The 22646-nt window shown below is 43.6% G+C and overlaps 2 protein-coding genes across 3 annotated transcripts; one reads left to right on the top strand and one right to left on the bottom strand.

The window, feature by feature from the left end:
• Positions 1-985: 985 nt before the first annotated feature.
• Positions 986-10946, top strand: LOC129815353 (dnaJ homolog subfamily C member 14-like). Its single transcript, XM_055869106.1, is given in 8 exon segments — positions 986-1259; positions 1880-3112; positions 3114-3410; positions 5247-5353; positions 5708-5827; positions 6034-6194; positions 6469-6574; positions 7330-10946. Coding segments are annotated over 7 exon segments (2085 nt in total). The 5' UTR covers positions 986-1259; positions 1880-2140; the 3' UTR covers positions 7652-10946.
• Positions 10947-11119: 173 nt separating this feature from the next.
• On the bottom strand, positions 11120-22606 carry LOC129815354 (inositol polyphosphate 1-phosphatase-like). Of its 2 annotated transcripts, none has more exons than XM_055869108.1 (6): positions 22172-22606; positions 19355-19571; positions 19131-19191; positions 18746-18946; positions 13224-13392; positions 11120-12823 (listed from the first exon to the last, which is right to left on the bottom strand). In XM_055869108.1, the coding sequence occupies exons 2-6, from the start codon at positions 19556-19558 to the stop codon at positions 12319-12321; spliced, it is 1140 nt and encodes a 379-aa protein (XP_055725083.1). In that variant the 5' UTR covers positions 19559-19571; positions 22172-22606; the 3' UTR covers positions 11120-12318. The 2 variants fall into 2 exon arrangements, with proteins under 2 accessions (XP_055725083.1, XP_055725082.1); XM_055869107.1 differs by having other exon boundaries at positions 19355-19576; positions 22172-22599.
• Between the last annotated feature and the right edge of the window lie 40 nt (positions 22607-22646).

Here is a 22646-nt window from a genome sequence, read left to right as displayed (position 1 = left end):
TTATATCCATCCAAGGATGTCATGCACCCCAAAAATCTGAGGGGGCAAATGTTACGTGAGGATGGCGGGGGGTGGTTCGGAGGGTGCTAGATCCCCCATCCGTAAATTGGATAATATTTTTTTTTCTTCCCTGAATCAGCTTTTTTTCTGCAATCTAGAGCCATAATCATTATGCTTAATTCTATGTAACAAAAAATGTTATATTTTTCTGTATATCTAAGCAAACCTCTTGAGCTGTCTGTATCCTCCTGACTGGTGGTTCTTTTTTAAAAGAAACTAAATATGCTTCTCTGTATCGCTGCTCAAATCTGGGTAAAATATGAAAGGAATGTGATTATTGTAAAGTACATCTAGTTATTTCTAAAGTCTACCAACCTTGCCAGCAGGCATGCCAGCTAAGATAGTTAGACAAGCTAGATACTCTAACTGATTGATAGCCTAAAATGGCTTCTTGGTAGCTAGTTATGAGGTTGATAGATTGGAAACCCACAGGATAAATCCGAGGGGGCACGTGCTCTCTGTATCCATCTCCAGCCTAACTAACTAGACACTTGGCCCACACAGACTTCTTGCACACACAAACACACACATTCCTTGAGGAACACACAGCATCCAGAATGGGCAGAAATAGGCTAGAGAATGCAATGCATCCAGGGAGTGTGTAGGTGGGTGGAGAAGGCAGACATGAGAGAGTGGATGGTGTTTGAGAGTAGGAAAAAGTGACTGCATGATATCCATGTTTACATTGTTGAATAAACAATTACTTGTTTTGTTAATTCTAGTTTTTTTATTATTATTTCGTTATTAGGCCTAGGCTTCTTGAAGATAATACAATTGTAGACCCATGTAATTGCTTTGATATAAAGAGAAACCTGGTGATTAATGTTACATTCATCCTCTTCTCTTTACATTCAGTGGCCAATAAAAGTTAATTCGGAACGTTTGTGCGTAAATTTGTTCTGGCACGGATAGGGTTAATACAGCGGAAACGAGGTTGTGGTTGGTTTCACTCGGAAGTGAAAAATAGTAAGACAAACAACAAGGACAACGTTAGCCAAGAACATAATAAGAAAACAATTATATTTGAATTAGGAAAAAGAACACACTCTACTAATACAGGATAAATGTTCTTTCTACGAGAAGAACTGATCAGTTTGCCACATTTGGTCATTTTATAGGAGCGACGCTAACGTTACAGGGCTCCAGCTAGTCTACATTGTGTCACCTAATCTTGCCTTCCCTTTTTACGGAAGAGAAAGGTGAGTTGCGTTGGTTGTCATCTTTCCCAATGTTATTCCAGTCAGTGTTAGCAGTCAAATAGCTAAAATAACATTGTCAACAATCCACCGTTAATATTATTAAAATTACATTAGCTAGATAGCTAACGTTATATACGAGCAAACTAATGTTGTAAACTAGTTAGCGTTTTAGCTACGAGACAGCTAGCTATTCGTCTCGAGACAGTTGGTCATTTTGTTCGCGACGGTGACGACATAACTTATTAGCTAGAACCTAACATTGCCCCAACTATCCTCTGATATCCCGTCCCAATCATTTCTTGTAGAATAAATTAATTGCATTTCTAAATAGTTAGCTAGTGCAACTGCTGATAACCAGATGGCTAGCTAAAGAGTTTGGTTTATCTTTTCAAAATGTCGGCGCTGCGGATCAGCTCGTTGAGTGGATATTGTGGTCATCAAATATGACATTATTGCCAATAACATGTTAGAACTTTGACAACAACAACGATTAATGCAGAAGCTCAACATCCCGTTTGATTTCACATTTCGGTGAACTTTAGATTTGACCCCTGGTTCTGGTGCTTGGGAAAGTGAACGTGTTACAGGGAGGCTAATGTTTAAACTTGCTGTCTCCACAGGCAAGAACCAGATACAAGATGAAGCCAGTCGGGTCCAAGGATTGTAACGATTGATCCTTGATTCAATGTCTGTATTGGCGTATCGTACCAAGGACAATGATGCCTGCCATTGCAGTATTATTCAGCCGTCCTTGTCTGACTCTTTGGCCCTGCTGAGGTGTGGTGTCGGAGAAGGTGCGGTCAGTGAGAATGGATCAAGGCCCCCACCTGACATGACATTGGATAATTTTTTGGAACTTTAATCAAGAGACTGGGAGGAATATGGAGAACGAGGTGGCTGAGAGGGAGGTGGAGATGAAGGGAGAGTCATGGACTGTAGAGGCAACTGAGGAGAGTCCTGAAGAGCTGCCCTCAGGTGTTCCTCTCCCATCTTCAACCGCCATGCCCGACCAGTGGGAAGTAGGAGGAGATGAGGAGGAAACTCAACAACCAGTTCCCAATAAGAGCATGACTGACTATATCAAAGTTACCCCTCAGGATATCCAATCCCTAGTCAACCAGGAGGACTCGGAAGATGTAGAAGCAGAGGATTGTGGGATTGCAGAGGACAATGAGGTCTCTCTAAGACAGGAGGGGTTGGAGAGAGAAGGAGATGAGGAGACAGAGGGTGGAGATGAAGAGGAGAGTGGAGGCGGAGGGAAGGAGCCAAGCATAAATGGGGAGTCAGGCTGGAGGAACTCAGGGGCCGGAGGGAGGAGAGTCCGGTCCCGGAACAGCGGAGGAGGGGGGGCAGCCTCGGAGCAAAACACTCAGGCTACATTGTCGTCCTCCTACCTCCCTAAAGGTTCCCTGTCGTCGGGTGGCGGTAGGAACAAGCAGACCCGGAGGCGCAACCACCACCATCAACAGGGCCGGGGCCGGCGGCGGACGGGCACCCAGCTGGCCTTGGCCTTCAGGGAGCTGCTGTCGGAGTCGCTCAGCCCCTGGTGCATCTCCTGCATCCACATGGTGGTGGAGGTCATTGTCACCGTGACCCACCGATGCGGAGTGGCTGTGGAGGTCGGAGGGGTGGCCCTCTACGACCTGGGCTCACGGCTCACTGACGTGCCGGGGATGAAGGCAGATGCCCAACGCGTGCTGGAGAGGGCGAGGTGCGCCGGGGCGGTCCTGGTGGATAAGAGTGTTCGGTTGGTGAAATGGGTCCGGGAGGCCTCCCTAACCTGCTTCGGCCTCTTCTGTGCCGTGGTGCTGCTGGGGTTCCAGTGGGCCCAGTTCACGCTGGTCCGGCTGGGTCGGGGAGAGGGCCCAGCGGTGGTGGACAGCCATGCAGGACTCCAGGGTATGGAGGAGTGTGGCCTCGCTGGTGGAGAGGGTCAGCAGCTGGTTCAGGAGGAGAGCCACCCAGGTGCCCCCCTTCACCCCGGATTCTCCTGGTGGAGCAGGCAGATACCAGCCTGGGAAGGAGCTGGAGAGACTGCTGGCGCTGGCTCAAGTCCCTGAGGAGGAGCTGGACCCTTTTACAGTGCTGGGGGTGGAGGCCCACGCCACTGAAGCTGAGCTAAAGAGGGCCTACAGACAGCTGGCTGTCCAGGTGAGTTTACGGTTGCAATGAGATGTGCGTTACATCTTTTGAGTACATGTGTATAAAAATGTGTGGAATTCATCAAATGGAGAGTGTAGCGATTATAGTCAAACGCAATCCAAAAGCAGTTTTGCACTTGGCTGTGCATGGCTGCATGCATCTTTTTTTTATATCCACAATAGCGGTTGACCGATTAATTGGAATGGCTGATTGATTAGGGCCGATTTCAAGTTTTCATAACAATCGGTAATCGCCATTTTTGGACACCGACCATGGCCGATTACATTGCACTCCACGAGGAGACTGCGTGGCAGGCTGATTACCTGTTATGCGAGTGCAGCAACGAGCCAGGGTAAGGTGCTAGCTAGCATTAAACTTATCTTATAAAAAACAATCAATCTTAACATAATCACTAGTTAACTACACATGGTTGATGATATTATACGCCTTAAAATCAATACACAAGTATATATTTTTAAACCTGCATATTTAGTTAATATTGCCGGCTAACATGAATTTCTTTTAACTAGGGAAATTGCATTCTGTGCAACAGACTCAGGCTATATGCAGCAGTTTGGGCCGCCTGGCTCGTTACAAACTAATTTGCCAGAATTTTACGTAATTATGACATAACATTGCACAACCTTCAATTTAACAGGAAGATTTAGACTTATGGATGCCACCCGTTAGATAAAATACGTAACGGTTCCGTATTTCACTGAAAGAATAAACGTTTTGTTTTTGAAATGATAGTTTCCAGATTTGACCATATTAATGACATAAGGCTCGTATTTCTGTGTGTCAGTTCCATATTTTTATAATGTTATAATTAAGTCTATGATTTGATATTTGATAGAGTAGTCTGACCGAGCGGTGGTAGGCAGCAGCAGGCTCGTAAGCATTCATTCAAACAGCACTTTTGTGCGTTTGCCAGCAGCTCTTCCCTGTGCTTCCAAGCATTGAGCTGTTTATGACTTCAAGCCTATCAACTCCCGAGATTAGGCTGGTGTAACCGATGTGAAATGGCTAGCTAGTTAGCGGGGTGCGCACTAATAGCGTTTCAATCGGTGACGTAACTTGCTCTGAGACCTTGAAGTAGTTGTTCCCCTTGCTCTGCGAGGGCCGCGGTTTTTGTGGAGCGATGGGTAACGATGCTTCAAGGGTGGCTGTTGTCGATGTGTTCCTGGTTCGAGTCCAGGTAGGGGCGAGGAGAGGGACGGAAGCTATACTGTTACACTGGCCTATAAGAACATCCAATAGTCAAAGGTATATGAAATACAAATGGTATAGAGAGAAATAGTCCTATAATAACTACAACCTAAAACTTCTTACCTAGGAATATTGAAGACTCATGTTAAAAGAAACCACCAGCTTTCATATGTTCTCATGTTCTGAGCATGGAACTTAAACGTTAGCTTTTTTACATGGCACATATTGCACTTTTACTTTCTTCTCCAACACTTTGTTTTTGCATAAACCAAATTGAACATGTTTCATTATTTATTTGAGGCTAAATAGATTTTATTGATGTATTATATTAAGTTAAAATAAGTGTTCATTCAGTATTGTTGTAATTGTCATTATTACAAATAAATACATTTTTAAATGAAAAGAAACAAATAATAATTGTAAAAAATCGTCCGGTTAATCGGTATCGGCTTTTTTTGGTCCTCCAATAATCGGTATCGGCGTTGAAAAAATCATAATCGGTCGACCTCTAATCCACAATATAAAATGTAATCAGAAAATGACTAGAAGTAGTCTCTTCCTTAGTTCTTCTCTCTATTCCATTATGTTTTCTGCTGTGCCCTTCTGTTTGTATTTAATTTTTCCTTCCCTTCTCAGGTCCATCCAGACAAGAACAAGCACCCGCGCGCTGGGGAGGCCTTTAAGGTGCTGAGGGCTGCCTGGGACATCGTCAGTAACCCAGAAATACGGAGGGAATACGAGCTGTGAGTAGAAGACACACAAGCTACTCGACCAGTACTTATATCAAATGCAAGAAACCATGATCACATGACTTCACCTTTAACAAAAACATATGAAGTTAGAACTCAGGCCTTTTCATAATAGGATTACAGATGGAGAAGCATTCCTTAACTGTGGTCCTATTACTTAATTTAGTTTAGTTTCTCAGTAACCCAGAAACATGGAGAGAATACGTGATATGAGTAGAAGGCACAAAAACTGGACTATTACTTAATTAAAATGCAATAAACTGTGATCAAATGACTGAACTGATGGCCGGTGGGATGTTTGGTGTAGTTAATATGGCTTTGACTTTTGTTTCCCTGCTCCTCCCTCAGGAAGCGCATGTCGAAGACGGAACTCTCCAAGTCGATGAATGAGTTCCTCACCAAACTGCAGGATGACCTGAAGGAAGCTATGAACACTATGATGTGCACCAAGTGTGAGGGCAAGCACAGGTACATCACTGACTGAATTAATATCTGTACTATTTGAATATATTAATAATCTATTAATAATATCTGTATCATACTTTTATAACCAAACTATTGTGAAAGTGAGGGATTGGAATAGTAATATAATTTACCTACCCTGACTACTCCCAATCACTAAAAATTAGTTACATACAAAACGCACAGGCCCTGACTCCTCCCTGTGTGTGCAGGAGGTTTGAGATGGACCGGGAGCCTGCGGAGGCTCGGTTCTGTGCAGAGTGTAACAGACGCCACAGCGCCGAGGAGGGAGACCTGTGGGCCGAGTCCAGCATGCTGGGCCTACGCATCACATACTTCGCCTGCATGGATGGCAAGGTCTACGACATCACAGGTACTGGCTTGACTATGACAGTTTTAGAGAGCATCAAAACTGTAGTCCATTGTGGGTACATTTTGACTTAATGATGTTTCTGTTTCATCTGTAAACTAAAAGCACTCTTAACAAGCCAACTGACATGCTCAAGAGCTCTACAACTAAATTGAATTCTAAGCTGCTAAATAATGTTAAGACAGCTAAAGTCAGACTGACTATTTCTCCTCCTTGCCGCTTGATTCAGTATTGTCACATTGATTAATTTGTCACCTTTTCCGCTCCCACCTTTTAGAGTGGGCCGGCTGCCAGAGGATAGGAATCTCTCCAGACACACACCGCGTTCCCTACCACATCTCCTTCGGATCCAAGAACAACAGCAACTCCACGCAGCGCCACAGGTAGGTCCCAGGGCACTGAGGGTTGTGTTCCAATCTAATTTTCCTCCTGAAGTTTGCACTCGTTAACTACTCCACACGAATGTAAACTTATTGTATTGGTGTATGCATGGGCTAGAGGGAGTTTCCATATACCAGTCATATCCTTTCAAATCCATGAAGGGAAGGGAACAAGTGCATATTTCGTGAGAAAGGAGAGATTATTGGGACACAACCTAGGTGTTATGTGACCAACCGTCTAAAAGGGGCCTAAATTAGATTGTTCTCTGAAATACCATTACGCTCTGGTCAGTGCAGGTGCTCCTGCATGTGAAAGAGTTACATATTTGTGGACAGAGATGAGTTTTGGAGCTCCAGATTATCAAGCATCTCTGATGCTTGTGAATGATGCCTCTTGGCCAAGGCAAAAGATAGAACAATCTCTCTTAACTATAGGCTAGATGGGGGTGGGGCCACAAAAAATCTGAACTCATTATGAGAGGCCGCAGTTGCTTGCGAGTGAGTTACTTTTTTGGGGGGGTGGGATTGATCCAAGGCCATTTGGCCCACGTGCCCCCGGTTGCCCATCCCTGGTGGGCTAGATGGAAATAGAATGAATGTAACAGAATGAAAGGCTGATGGTTTTTTGTTTGTCCCATGAATAAAACTCAGACACGGAGTGCTCCTTTTTCTTGATTTTCCTGGAGTCACCTGCTGAATATATATTTTTTTTATATATATTTTTTTTATTAATGTAACTCTCCTTTCATGATCTCCAGGACACCTCCAGGCCCAGAGCACCCTCCTCCAGGCCCGACCAACCCTGCTGACCTGCAGGACTTTTTCAACCGCATCTTCCAGGGGGGACCTCCCCCTGATATGGCTGCCAACGGGGGTTTCTTTCCCTCAGGACCACCCCCCCATCACCCCTCTGGTGCTGGACCGGGACCTAGTGGACCTTTCTCCCCTCCTCCACCTCAGACTGGCTTCTTCATTCCTCCTGGGGGGCCCCGACCAGAGCCCAGCGAGACGTGGGCTGAGAGCGGAGGCAAACCTCCACCCCGCAGGAAGAAGAAGGTCCGCAAGCCCTTCCAGAGGTGAGAGCGGCCATTGTTGTGATACGTCATCGTAGCAACACAGGGACACACGACCATGTCTGTCTTCTTGCTTGTCTGTCAGCGAGCCCGGACCTCCCCTTACTGTACATGAGTCGAAGGATCAATCGAGCTCAGGAAGATTCACACTGGTCGGGGCTACCACCCAAATCAATGACTGACAACACATAGGTCCCAAGCCAGAGATGAGACTGGACCATGTATAAGAAGAAGAAACTAACTCAGTTTAAATATATTTGGGGTAAGGAGGTGGCAGTATTTCTGCTTCTCCCTCATTTGTTTTCTTCTTTGATGAAACAGCTGTAGCCATGCCACTGAAATCACAAGCCTATTGCTTATAATGCAAACACATTTCCTTAGGTCTTACTTTCTTGCACAATTCTGCATACACGATTGCATTATTACATGCCATTGGACTCTTATTCCTTGAGACTTTTGTGATACATTTTTGGGGATATGGTAATGTAATATTGCTTCAGGTCTCTGTGCATTTATGTTTGAGAGGGACATGGCTAGAAGAAGCCAATCAGAATTGATTCATTTCTGAATTTAACTGCTCAAGCTGAATCCTGGGAGAAGACTGTCTCCAGAGAGAGGGCTCCTCTGCCTGTTACTGCTTGTACACACCCTTCCGCCTGTTGCCTTCTTTGATAAATTGTTAGGTTATCATTTGAGCAACTGCTTTTCTGCCATTTTTTATTGCTTTGAATGAAGTTAGAGTGAAAGTTTGTCACTAATTTATATTGGGAAGTAGGTTTGTGGGGAATGCTTTTGCACCTGAATTAGAGTGCAAGTATGCGCCCTGCCAAACATCGATACACTGCTTGTTGAACATCTTATTCCAAAATCATTGGCATTAATATGGAGTTGGTCCTGTTATAACAGCCTCCACTCTTTCACTAGATGTTGGAACATTGCTGCGGGGACTTGCTTCCATTCAGCCACGAGAATGAATTAGGTCGGGCACTGATGTTGGGCGATTAGGCCTGGCTCGCAGTCGGTGTTCCTACCCAAGATGTTGGATGGAGTTGAGGTCGGGGCTCTGCAGGCCAGTCAAGTTCTTCCACACCGATCTCGACAAACCATTTCTGTATGGACCTTGCTTTGTGCACGGAGGCATTGTCATGCTGAAAAAGGAAAGGGCCTTCCCCAAACTGTTGCCACAAAGTTGGAAGCACAGAATCGTCTAGAATGTCAGTGTATGCTGAAGCGTTAAATTTCCCTTCACTGGAACTAAGGGGCCTAGCCCGAACCATGAAAAAGAGCCTCGGACCATTATTCCTCCTCCACCTTTACAGTTGGCACTATGCATTCGGGTAGTTAGCGTTCTCCTGGCAGATGATGAAGCGTGATTGACGTTGCTTCGAGGTAGTTTGGAACTTGGTAGTGAGTGTTGCAACCATGTTGCTACGCGCTTCAACACTCAGCAGTCCCATTCTGTGAGCTTGTGTGGCCTACCACTTTGCGGCTGAGCTGTTGTTGCTCCTAGATGTTTCCACTTCACAATCACAGCATTTACAGTTGACCGGGGCAGCTCTAGCAGGGCAGAAATTTGACAAACTGACTTGTTGGAAAGGTGGCATCCTATGATGGTGCCTTGTTGAAAGTCACTGAGCTCTGTAGTACGGGCCATTCTACTGCCAATGGCTATGTGCTCGATTTTATACACCCGGGTGTGGCTGAAATTGCCGAATCCATTAATTTGAAAAGGCATCCACATTCTCTTGGCCATGTAGTGTATCAACTCCATCTAGCTACAGTGAATACTTTATGTTTAACCTGTCTCTCAAAACATTGAAGCCTACTTAGAATCACTTTGAGGTATCAGAGGTTAGCAGGTTCACATTCAAATCAAGACGGTTATATTGTGAGTCAAGGACCTAGGCTATTTACTGCTTGCAGTCCCTAGTATTGGTGTAAAACATCAGTGTTCAGTTGATTTTCTAGTAAAGTTGATTTCAGATGGATGAATGGACTTTGTTTGTTTTGTGAGTTATGTGGATTAAATTCCATCTTCAAGTTTCGACTCTCACAAGACAGGGGAATGCTGGATAATTCCAATGGAGCAGAAACCAGAGGACCTGTCTAGAAGGCATCATGTTGTTCCTGTGGCTCAAGAGAATGTCAAGATGCAATCCGCCCCAAATTGCATCTTGACACCCTTTAAGATTGGAGGTGACTGAACTTCCATTGAGAACACAATGACTATAGCAGTGTACAATATTGTTATCAGAGATCATTCTTTGGCAGATACTTACCAACAGTTTAAAGGTTGATTGAATGACAGGGGAGCTGAATATCAAGACTAACAGTCCTACCACCACTTTTTATTTCAAAGAAAAGCTACCACTGCCCTCTTTCGCCCCTTTCTCATTAGTCAGTGTGCTCCAGATTGAAGAGGGATAGTATTCAGATCTCTAACAATCTGCCTGTACTTATTATGGCAAATCATTGTGTTTTTCCTGTGGAGATACATGTGGTGAAAGTTGATAATCTAATTCCTTTTATAAGCCACAGGACTAGCTAGGTTCCAGTGAAGGAGATAAAAAATTCAAACGTTAGTAGGTCTGATTCCATATTTATCGATCGCCCCAGAGTAGGAGTGCTGATCTAGGTTCAGGCCTTTCCATGTAATCTTATTCATTAGGATCAAAAAGGCTAAATTGATCCTAGATCAGTACTCCTACTCTGAGACGCTTTATGAATATGTGCCCTGCCCAGGTATCGGTTCCATTTTACCTTTTGATTTGTGTTATTCTGTGGATGTTGGGAGATGGGTTGTAGCTTTTGATTTTAAGGGCCTAGGTCCCTTTTTGCACATGTTTATTTGTTCTCCTTGAAGTGAAAAGGGTTTTCAGTGCAATTGTCCACTTGCTTTTAATTTTTTTATGGAGGTATTCGAGGTTTAATTTAATCTGTTTTAGCCTGAATTATCAATACTGTCCATGTTTAGATACCCTAGTTGACTTGAGAATGTATGGCTTAAGTGGCAGTCTAAAGCGGCAAGTCAACTAAGGGCTCCAACTGTGGAAGAAGAGCCAATATCGCAGATTATAATTTGTTCTTGAGATATCTTTAAACGGTATATGCAAAAACAAATATTGCAAACAATCAGACAATCACCAGGATTAAATGTGCGGGGCACTTGCATTTTTTTCAGTTTTTTTGGGTAGGAAAGTGAGTTTGCTGGCAAGAGTTTACCGTATTACAATTGTGAAACATCAGTGTTCAGTTGATTTTCCTTTTCTCTGGATTTCATAGTAAAGTTGATTTCAGATGGATGAATGGACTTTCATTGTTTTGTGGATTGAATTCCGTCATCAAATTCTGACTCTCAAAAGACAGGAGAATGGTGGATAATTCCAATGGAGCAGAAACCAGGGGACCTGCTAATGGCACTTCTGGAGCACACTCATGAAATGGCCTTTTACAATACACAAATTTTAAACATACAGTAGATCAAACCAGTCTTTATACAGAAGTGGTCCACAACACAGACCTGAGTGGTTGTCATGCTTTTCTGATGGAAGGCCATAGACAGCCACATTTAGTAATGACAACCACTTTGGACCGCATCCCAATAAATTATTGGGTGTGCCAATGAAGTGGTGCAAGTGATAGTTGTGGAAAATAATAAAAATGAATCTCCACACCACCCCCTTGGTACAGGACAGGTGGACTTATGTTAAACAAACCTAATCCTGTAACTCTTTTTATTCAATAAATGGAGTACCTGACTGTGTTTAAATACCCCTGAATCATGCTATATCTCCAGAAATCAACTGACCTGGCTGTGTGACAGTTCCCCTTCTTTCCTTCAAAAGGGGTTTAATCCTTAATTTACAGTAAATGAACACTAGCCCCCGTTTCATTGTTGATTGCTGCACCTCGTGTTTTTCCATCCTCTGCCCTGATTTATCCTAAGTCATACAGCTAGAGCTATGGAAACAGTGTCAAATGCACTTCTTTTCCATAAAAGGCCTTTTCTGGGCCGCTGCAGATTCCCAGAAGCCAGTTTATTTGAGTCCTCTCCGCTCTCGCCTGTCACACACATACCATTAGTGCTTCTGTCAAGGGGGGATACTTGGGATATTTACTATGTCTCCCTGTCCCACTATACTTCAACTAGGCCATCGAGTAATATTCAGGTAAGTCCAGCAGAGATCCTTAACCAATCAAAAGCAGAGTTATTGCCATGTGCCACATTTGGTATGACAGACAAAAAGCATGTTTCAGCTATGCAGTGTGTGCTACTGTTCCCTGAACCATGCTTGTTCCTGTTCATACCAGTCTCTCGATTCTGATTATCTTGCTTTGGAATAAGTTTTACTTAAACAGCACTCAGGTCTTTCCTGAAGTTAGATTTGTTTGCCACCAACACGCTTCCTGTCAATGAGAAAAGCAGTAACTGTAAAAGTTAGATGCAGCTTAATCTTTTACGAAACACCTTTAACATACCAGCTACTGTAGATAGTTTAACATGTTTACATTCCTTACTATATATTTGCATATACATCTAGCTTTTACAAAATAACTAACAGCATAGTAGATTTTTTTTAAAACAGCTCCTCCAAAAATTGACATTAAGCAGCACGTCCCTATAAGCAATGATACAGCTACTTGTGCCCTTCACCATAATCAATGCCTCTTCCTTTAAAACTTTCCCTTCAGTTCCCCAATAACCCTATGAAGCATTTGACAGTCTAGGTAGGCCACCAGGCCACCCTGGTTGGCCCAGCGGTCTGCCCCAGTGCTCTCTGAGTGGGATTGGTGGTAGGTTAGTTCCCCCTGGTCATGGTGCCCCCCCTCACAGTGGCCGAAGCGGAGGCACTCTTTAAGGTCCAGCATCCCCCCACCCAGTGCAAGGAGCAGGGCATGGGGCCCGCAGGAGTCCCACTTGAAGGTGCTGCCCTCGGAGAGGACGTAGACGTCAGCTAGGCCCAGGATCACACACAGGATCTTGTATCCGGCCCCCGAGGCGTACATCAGCCTGTCAGGCCCACACAGAGGGGCCAAGGCCTCCTTCACCGCCTGCTTCTCACTGGAGCTCAGCACCACCGATAGTCCTGGACATTCTGCAGGTCTGTCTTTAGGTCGGAGCACCGAGCAGGCTTTGACGCTCCCATATGACACACCCCAGAAATGCTTCCCCTTCCAGCTGCAACAAATATGCACATCACATCAACCAAATGTCATTAAAGGAAGCTTAGTTGGTGAAGTCTGAGCATTACTGAGTATGTTATTTCTGTGTTTGATAGTGTTAACTCTATTTAAATTCAGTAAGTGGATTGAAAATAGTAATTGCAAATGAAAATACCTTTTCCAATACTTAAATTGGGGGAAAAATTGTAATTTAATCGACAACTTAAATAGCATTGACCCTAACACTGGTGTCAAAATGATTGCTGTTCTGGTTCTAGAGTCAAAACTAATTGTTTTTGTCACATGCTTTGTAAACAACAGGTGTAGACTAACAGTGAAATGCTTAAATACAAGCCCTTCCCAACAATTCAGAGAGAAAGAAAATAGATAAATAATAGAAAAGTAAAGAGTCTCACCCTGTTGGGTCTTTGTGGTTGAAGGGCTGGTTTATGACCCCTATGACAGGTTCCCCAGTGGCGCGGATGTATACCCCGATCAGGACCAGGGCACACTGCAGACCTGAAGAACAGACACAGCCCTCCTCCACCACCTCCTCACGACCCTGAATGTACTGGCTAGTGGCATCTGAACGAAAACCAAACACATAGAAACAACATACACTATATATAAAAAAAAGTATGTGGACACCCCTTCAAATGAGTGGATTCAGTGATTTCAGCCACAGCTGCTGCTGATAGGTGTATAAAGACGAGCATGGAAGAGCTCACTGAATTTCAACGTCGCCTACAGGGATGCAAACTAAGGGGAGTTGGGGTTGGAGCCCTACTGGCTGTAAGCGAACGAGTGATGCGCGTTTGGAGCAATACTGGCTGTATCCAAGGCTCAGCCAATCGTCCACATAACAACAGAATGCAGCGCAGCACGCGACTGAAGGAATAAGAGACAAACAATGTGCTAGTTACAGCATCAGCGCGCGCTCTGGAAAGTCAGCTTGCCAGTTAGAGCAGCGTGTCCCCTGAACGGTAACGAAGAGGTAACGTTAGGTGAGAAGCCTGACCACGGAGACGGGTGAGAAGGTGATGAAGCCTACATCATGAGCTGTTACCGAAGAACTACTGACATTTGGAAAATTTGAGGCAAGGGAGAAAGTGTGGTAGAACAAGCATTAGCATTGTTAAGTATATTGATAGCTGGATCGAATTCTCCGTTAACTAGCCAGAGAAATGTTGAGCAACAAAATAATTGAGTTTATGCTGTGAAAATTAACTTGCTAATAAAGTCAGACAGCTAACGTTACAACATCAGATGAGCTACCATTAGTAACCTTGGGGCAGCGGGTAGCCTAGTGGTTAGAGCGTTGGGCCAGTAACCTAAAAGTTGCTAGATTGAATCCCCGAGCTGACAAGGTAGAAATATGTCGTTCTGCCCCTGAAACAAGGCAGTTAACCCACTGGTCCTAGGCAGTCATTGTAAATAAGAGTTGGTTCTTAACTGGCTTGCCAAGTTAAATCAAATAAAAATATATAACTGTCTTGTTTTGTACACTTTGTACAAAATAATAAAATGCAGTACTACAGGATATTTCTTAACGTAGCTCTTTATTAGCTAGCTATAACTGGCATGTTCACGTATCGCCAACCAGGATCAAACTGACCATCACCTAACCATTTGGGTGGTCTTAACCAATCATAGCACAGTATAATATGGCGGTAAAATGCATCCAATTATAATTCAGTATGTTTACACATATGAATATTACAATAACCAATTCGCTATTGTAATGAAACAGCAGGGAGCAGGTCTCGAACCCTCGACCTTCTAGCCAGAAGTCCGGCGCGCTATCGACTGTGCCGCAAAAACATGCTCGTGCGGCAGAGTCGACTGGTGTACGACTCCTTGCCATTCCTCAAGCTATAACGGGTTAGTTGCTTACTGGATCCTTTGTGAAATGTTAACGAACTAACCACTATCTGTTAACTAATGTTTTCCCCCTACAGTATGTGGTTAATTTTCAGAATTAGGTGAAAATGAGGCGTTGCTTGTTAAACAAGTGTATTCAGGGATCAAGTGTAGCTGGAGCTGGACCTGGTTTAAACTGGATGCCACTATAGAGGTGAAAGGAACACCACACACTTTCCCTCTTTCTCACTTTTGCTGGCAAATTGTATTACAGATGTCCACAGGCAGAAAGTGTACAATGTAATAATGTGCAGTGTAGCCCAAATATATTGCTTTTGTTGTGTTGAACTTGACAGTAACGTGACTGAGATTTTTTTTTGAGTGTCACCTTTTTGGGCCCTCAGCAGTTTACATCCCATGCACCTAGGATGCCACCTTTCAAACAAGTCAGTTCATTAAATTTCTGCCCTGCTAGAGCTGCTCCGGTCAACTGTAAGTGCTGTTATTGTGAAGTGGATACGTCTAGGAGCAACAACGGCTCAGCTGCGAAGTGGAAGGCCACACAAGTTCACAGAACGGGACAGCCGCGTGCTGAAGCGCGTAACAATTGTCTGTCCTCAGTTGCAATACTCACTACAGAATTCCAAACTGCCTCTGGAAGAAACATCAGCACAATAACTGTTCGTCGGAAGCTTCATGAAATGGATTTCCATGGCCGTGCAGCCGCACACAAGCCTAAGATCACCATGCGCAATGTCAAGCGTCGGCTGGAGGGCTGTAAAGCTCGCCGCCATTGGACTCTGGAACAATGGGAATGCGTTCTCTGGAGTGATGAATCACACTTCACGATCTGGCAGTCCAATGGACAAATCTGGGTTTGGCAGATGCCAGGGAAACGCTACCTGCTCCAATGCATAGTGCCAACTGTATAGTTTGGTGGAGGAGGAATAATGGTCCAGGGCTGTTTTTCATGGTTCGGGCTAGGCCCCTTAGTTCCCGAAACGGGAAATCTTAACGCTACAGCATACAATGACATAGTACACGATTCTGTGTTTCCAGCTTTGTGGCAACAGTTTTGGGAAGTCCTTTCCTGTTTCAGCATAACAATGCCCCCGTGCACAAAGTGAGTTCCATACAGAAATGGTTTGTCGAGATCGGTGTGGAAGAACTTGACTGGCATACACAGAGCCCTGACCTCAAATTCATTGTGATGAATTGGAACGCCGACTGTCCGCCAGGCCTAATCGCACAACATCAGTGCCCGACCTCAGTAATGCTCTTGTGGCTGAATGGAAGCAAGTCCCCGACGCAATGTTCCAACATCTCGTGGCAAGCCTTCCCAGAAGAGCAGAGGCTGTTATAGTAACAAAGAGGGGACCAACTCCATATTAATGCCCATGATTTTGGAATGAGATGTTTCGACAAGCAGGTGTCCACTAGAGGTCGACCGATTTATGATTTTTCAAAGCCTATGCCGATTATTGGAGGTCCAAAAAAAGCTGATTAATCGGCCGTTTAAAAAAAAAAAACGTTTTTTACAATTATTTTAATTAAAAAATGTATTTATTATCTTTTGGTCCTGCCCCGCAATCGAAACTTATTTGGGAGAAATAAGATCTAACATTGGAAAAATAATGGGATTTGACATGGAACAAACATTCATTTCTTTGTACTTGGGTGAAATACCTGATAACTTACACAATAGACAAAGTACCTCTTGAAGGTCCTACTGGCAGCCAGTAAAAAGGCTGTCACTAGGAAATGGCTACAAAAAGACCCTCCCACAGTGACACAATGGATAGACATTGTAGAAGAAATACACCACATGGAGCGTATGACCTTTGCTTTAAGAACTCAACAGGAGAGAGGTCAGGAATACTGGGAAAAATAGGTTTTGTACTTGGAAAAGGTCTAGTTCAAAGATGCCAATGTAACTAATATGATGATGAAGGTATGAAGTGCACTGTAACTGCCAGATCTTTTTTGTTCTTTTATTTTACTTTATTTGTACTTTCTTTGTGTTCCTACAATAAAAACAAAGTATAAAAAATGTATTTATTTGTAATAATGACAATTACAACAATACTGAATGAACACTTATTTTAACTTAATATAATACATCAATAAAATCTATTTAGCCTCAAATAAATAATGAAACATTTTCAATTTGGTTGAATGCAAAAACAAAGTGTTGGAGAAGAAAGTAAAAGTGCAATATGTGCCATGGAAAAAAGCTAACGTTTAAGTTCCATGCTCAGAACATGAGAACATATGAAAGCTGGTGGTTTCTTTTAACATGAGTCTTCAATATTCCTAGGTAAGAAGTTTTAGGTTGTAGTTATTATAGGACTATTTCTCTCTATACCATTTGTATTTCATATACCTTTGACTATTGGATGTTCTTATAGGCCAGTGTAACAGTATAGCTTCCGTCCCTCTCCTCGCCCCTACCTGGACTCGAACCGGGAACACATCGACAACAGCCACCCTTGAAGCATCGTTACCCATCGCACCACAAAAGCCGCGTCCCTCGCAGAGCAAGGGGAACAACTACTTCAAGGTCTCAGAGCGAGTAACGTCACCGATTGAAACGCTATTAGTGTGCACCCCGCTAACTAGCTAGCCATTTCACATCGGTTACATCAGCCTAATCTCGGGAGTTGATAGGCTTGAAGTCATAAACAGCTCAATGCTTGGAAGCACAGGGAAGAGCTGCTGGCAAACACACAAAAGTGCTGTTTGAATGAATGCTTACGAGCCTGCTGCTGCCTACCACCGCTCGGTCAGACTGCTCTATCAAATATCAAATCATAGACTTAATTATAACATAATAACACACAGAAATACAAGCCTTACGTCATTAATATGGTCAAATCTGGAAACTATAATTTCAAAAACAAAACGTTTATTCTTTCAGTGAAATACAGAACCGTTACGTATTTTATCTAACGGGTGGCATCCATAAGTCTAAATATTCCTGTTACATTGAAGGTTGTGCAATGTTATGTCATAATTACGTAAAATTCTGGCAAATTAGTTCGCAACGAGCCAGGCGGCCCAAACCGATGCATATAGCCTGACTCTGTTGCACAGAATGCAAGAGAAGTGACACAATTTCCCTAGAAATTCATGTTAGCAGGCAATATTAACTAAATATGCAGGTTTAAAAAATATATACTTGTGTATTGATTTTAAGAAAGGCGTATAATATCAACCATTTGTAGTTAACTAGTGATTATGTTAAGATTGATTGTTTTTTATAAGATAAGTTTAATGCTAGCTAGCACCTTACCTTGGCTCCTTGCTGCACTCGCATAACAGGTAATCAGTCTGCCACGCAGTCTCCTCGTGGAGTTCAATGTAATCGGCCATGATCCGTGTCCAGAAATGCCGATTACCGATTGTTATGAAAACTTGAAATCGGCCATAATTATTCGGCCATTCAGATTAATCGGTCGACTTCTAGTGTCCACATACTTTTGGTCATGTAGTGTATGTACAATTAATATGTGAATTAACAGTCTTAAAGGACAAGGTGTCACGACTTCCGCCGAAGTCGGCTCCTCTCCTTGATCGGGCGGTGGTCGACGTCACCGGCTTTCTAGCAATCGCCGCTCCATTTTTCATGTATCCATTTGTTTTGTCTTGTTCCCTGCACACCTGGTTTTCATTCCCCAATCAATCCATATGTATTTATTCCTCTGTTCCCCATCATGTCTTTGTGTAAGATTGTTTGTGTTACGTGTATTTTGGTATTGTGGTTATTGTTACGCGCATTACTTTTTGTCTATGTTCGGGCACATTTTATGTTACTTTGTGCTGTCATTTTGGTCCGGAATAAAAAGTGCGCCTGTTCACTACACTCTGCTCTCCTGCACCCGACTTCGCCTCCAATACACACTCCTAACACAATGTAAAATCTCTGCCCTGGAATTTGTGTAGTATTTACACCACACAATAAGTGGATCTGCTCAGTGCTCACACATCCCTTCTAACATTATCCATAATATCATTCCAAGTATATCTACGAAGACGACAAATCAGGTTTTTAAAATAGTGACTCCTGGTCAGGTATTACCGATGGGGTCAATCCAGATGCCCAGGTCAGAGGGGCTGAGGGGTATGTGGAGGTCGTCTGTGCCTGTGAGTGTGAGCGTAGCGTCCTGGTGGATGGCGCACGCCAGGAGAGTCGCCGCCATCTGGTCCCCGTCCAGCACTGTGGCCAGCAACGCGGCCGTCTCCTTCTCTGTCCCACACACTGTGACTATCACACTCTCACCTGGGATGCACGCATGAACACAGAGCCAACAGGTAGTCGACAAGTCCAGTGTTATTAAAAAATGAGATGGTATAGTGGAATTGTTGCTCTTACCTATCTGTGTAGTAAGTAACACTGTTATTACCCAAGTAGCTGTATATGTTTCATAGTAATAATAGTAATTGTGGATGCTGTTTCTACTAACCTAGTCCATTTTCAAACTTGTTAGACTCCTCTCCTTGTATATGATCAATAATTTCGGGAAACTAAGGTAAAACATAATAAAAACCAGTGGAGGGGTTAGGGTTGCCAAAAACATTTGATCATACTAGAGAGGGATATGCCACAAATCCTTCAGAGGGTTGCCTGGATTTCAGACATGAAACAATCCTCATCATGATAACATGAGAAGTGTTTTGGTTCCTGTACCTGAGCTCCAACATCATGGCGGATCATCTCTTGGATTACCACATCGGCCAGCGTCTTGAAGTCCTGGACAAACTTCTTGTTCTTGTCCACCCCAGTCTTCTCCTGGACCAGCAACTGGAAGAGAGGGGCTTCCTGCCTGCACACACGGGCCACATTGGCCGCCTTCTCTGCCACACGCAGCAGCAGCTTCAGCAGATCAGCCATACCTAACTGACACCTGACCTGAGTGAGAGGGTTAACACATTAAATACCTACGTGTAGGCTAGAGGGTCCATAGATAGTACCTTAGATATGGGATCAGAATTTCTGGAAGAGGGTGTTTTCCAAAAAACATGTAGTGCCACGGCGTGGCTGAACTGAGGGGTTACAATTTTATAATTATAGCCTCTCAAATGATGAAACCAGGACATCGCTACGTGACTGCAAAGGAAAAGAATGACCCCATTTAATAAGAAATAACCTAACCTGTTTAATGAAGCCACGCACTCTATCCACATGCAAACTGTATCCACATACAAAAACTTCAAAGAAGTCCAGTCGCCTAAAACTTATCTTTCTGGTTCCTCCTCGCTGCTGTAAGTCAAAACAATCTATGGCATTTGGGCAAGTTGATGCAGCTGTGTGGTTGCCCCATTGGGTATTTTTGTACAGCCAGTGTTTCTCTGGTTATGGCCCTGCTAACAAGTTGTTTGGAGACAAACAATTCAAGAGTTACTCTGATTACAATCTTCAAATATGACTAGAGTGCACGGTCAAGAATAGGCTACTAACACAGAGAACACCAGTTTACTAACACAGAAAACTGCAAAAGTTTCCAGTTTGTATCAAGAATGGTCCACCACCCAAAGGACATCCAGCCAACTTGACACAACTGCAGGAAGCATTGGAGTCAACATGGGCCAGCATCCCTGTGGAATGCTTTCGACACCTTGTAGTCCATGCCCTGACGAATTGAGGCTATTCTGGGGTTCTTAATGTTTAATACACTCACTGTAAATGCTAAATAATTTCAATTGTAATTGCGTCGCCAGTCACTCAGTAATGTCTTACCTCCATCCACAGTGCATTCGGAAAGTATTCAGACCCCTTGACTTTTTTCACATTTAGTTACATTACAGCATTTATTCTAACATGGGCTAAATAGTCCCCCCCCCCCCCTCATCAATCTACACACAATACCCCATAATGACAAAGCAAAAACTGTTTTATATTTATTAAAAATAAGAAACTGAAATAAGACATTTACATAAATATTCAGACCCTTTACTCAGTACTTTCTTGAAGCACCTTTGGCAGCGATTACAGCCTTGAGTCCTCTTTGGTATGATGCTACAAGCTTGGCACACCTATATTTGGGGAGTTTCTCCCATTCTTCTCTGCATATCCTCTCAAGCGCTGTCAGGCTGGATGTGGAAGCATCGCTGCACAGCTATTTTCAGGTCTCCCCAGAGATGTTAGATCGGGTTCAAGTCCGGGCTCTGGCTGGGCCACTCAAGGACATTCAGAGACTTGTCCCAAAGCCACTCCTGCATTGTCTTGGCTGTGTACTAGGGTCATTGTCCTGTTGGAAGGTATACGTTTGCCCCAGTCTAAGGTCCCTAGTAGGTTTTCATCAAGGATCTCTGTACTTTGCTCCGTTCACCTTCCCTCGATCCTGACTAGTCTCCTAGTCTCTGCCGCTGAAAAACATCCCCACAGCATGATGCTGCCACCTCCATGCTTCACCGTAGGGATGGTGCCAGGTTTCCTCCAGATGTGACGCTTGGAGTTCAATATTGGTTTCATCAGACCAGAGAACCTTGTTTTTCATGGTCTGAGTCTTTAGGTGCCTTTTGGCAAACTCCATGCAGGCTGTCATGTGCCTCTTACCGAGGAGGGGCTTCCGTCTGGTCACTCTACCATAAAGGCCTGATTGGTGGAGTGCTGCAGAGATTGTTGTACTTCTGGAAGGTTCTCCCATCTCCCAACTCTGGAGCTCTGTCAGAGTGACCATTGGATTCTTGGTCACCTCCCTGACCAAGGCCCTTCTCCCCTGATTGCTCAGTTTGGCCAGGCAGCCAGCCAGCTCTAGGAAGTGTCTTGGTGGTTCCAATATTCTTCCATTTAAGAATAACAAATGCCACTGTGTTCTTGGGGACCTTCAATGATGCATAAATGTTTTTATACTCTTCCCCAGATCTGTGCCTCGACACAATCTTGTCTTGGAGCTCTATGGCCAATTCCTTCAACCTCATGGCTTGGTTTTTTGCTCTGACATGCACTTTCAACTGTGTGACCTTATATAGACAGGTGTGTGCCTTTCCAAATCATGTCCAATCAATTGATTTTACCACAGGTAGACTCCAATCAAGTTGTAGAAATCTCAAGGATGATCAATGGAAACAGGATGCACCTGAGCTCAATTTCGAGTCTCATGCAAAAGCTCTGAATAATTATGTAAATAAGATGTTTTTTATTTTTAATACATTTGCAAAAATATCTAAAAACCTGTTTTCGTTTAGTCATTATATGGTATTGTGTTTAGATCATGGGGAAATGGGGAAAACATTGAATGTAATCAATTTGAGTATAAGCCTGTAACAAAATGTGGAAAAGGTCAAGGGGTCTGAATAGTTTCCGAATATACTGTTGGCTACTGTACGTGCGCATATTTCACGCAGCTGTAGTTCTTTACCGTAATAGAAGACAAAAACGATCAACCCAGCCACTCCGCACTTGAGTAGATTATCTGATCTAGTAATTATTATAAAAATACTATCAACAGTGGATGCTACCATAAGTAAAATATAAAAGCATTATAGCTTATTCTACTCTTACCGGGAAAGGTTCCGGCTGATTCGTACTTTGTTCTTTTCTCGTCTATCGCCCTTCGAAGCTGGCCTGTCACGATCACGGCAAATGTTTCCTGTGTCAATGCACACAGGGTGGGGATTTCCAGAATGGGAGTCAAGCCGTGTAGGCTAGTCTACAATCGGCTACAAAAACAAATGCACAATGGGCAAAACTCCAATGTAGGGGATCTCAATTCCTTACTTCAGGGAAGGGGTTGCCTATTGTTTGATTACGTCGGTGCAGATGTTGCGTATGGGAAGTGGCGGATTTTCCACTGAGCTCGTGAAGGCTTTTCCTGCGCAGACAACGAGGGCGGAGTTTAGAATGTAATGCTTACTGTAGCCTACCATTGTAGAGTTGTATGCTGCTACAATGTAACCTAATTTAGCATGAGTAAAAGTAAGCACTGCTACACTACAATGTATCAATTTGAACTTCAACACTGTTTATTTCCTACAAC

The sequence above is a fragment of the Salvelinus fontinalis genome, chromosome 18, assembly GCF_029448725.1.
Source record: "Salvelinus fontinalis isolate EN_2023a chromosome 18, ASM2944872v1, whole genome shotgun sequence".
In the NCBI taxonomy this organism is placed as follows: Eukaryota; Metazoa; Chordata; class Actinopteri; order Salmoniformes; family Salmonidae; genus Salvelinus; species Salvelinus fontinalis.
Note: the sequence above shows the minus strand (reverse complement) of the source record. Positions and strands in the feature narration are given on the sequence as shown.

Bases quoted from the DNA above. Each gene is read 5' to 3' on its own strand.
- LOC129815354 (XM_055869108.1), bottom strand. From the start codon at position 19,558: ATGGCTGATCTGCTGAAGCTGCTGCTGCGTGTGGCAGAGAAGGCGGCC. The intron at 13,393-18,745 runs GTAATACCTGAC...GTTTTCGTTCAG, and splicing joins CATCTGGATTGACCCCATCG to ATGCCACTAGCCAGTACATT. The intron at 12,824-13,223 runs GTGAGACTCTTT...TATTTGTTGCAG, and splicing joins AACCACAAAGACCCAACAGG to CTGGAAGGGGAAGCATTTCT.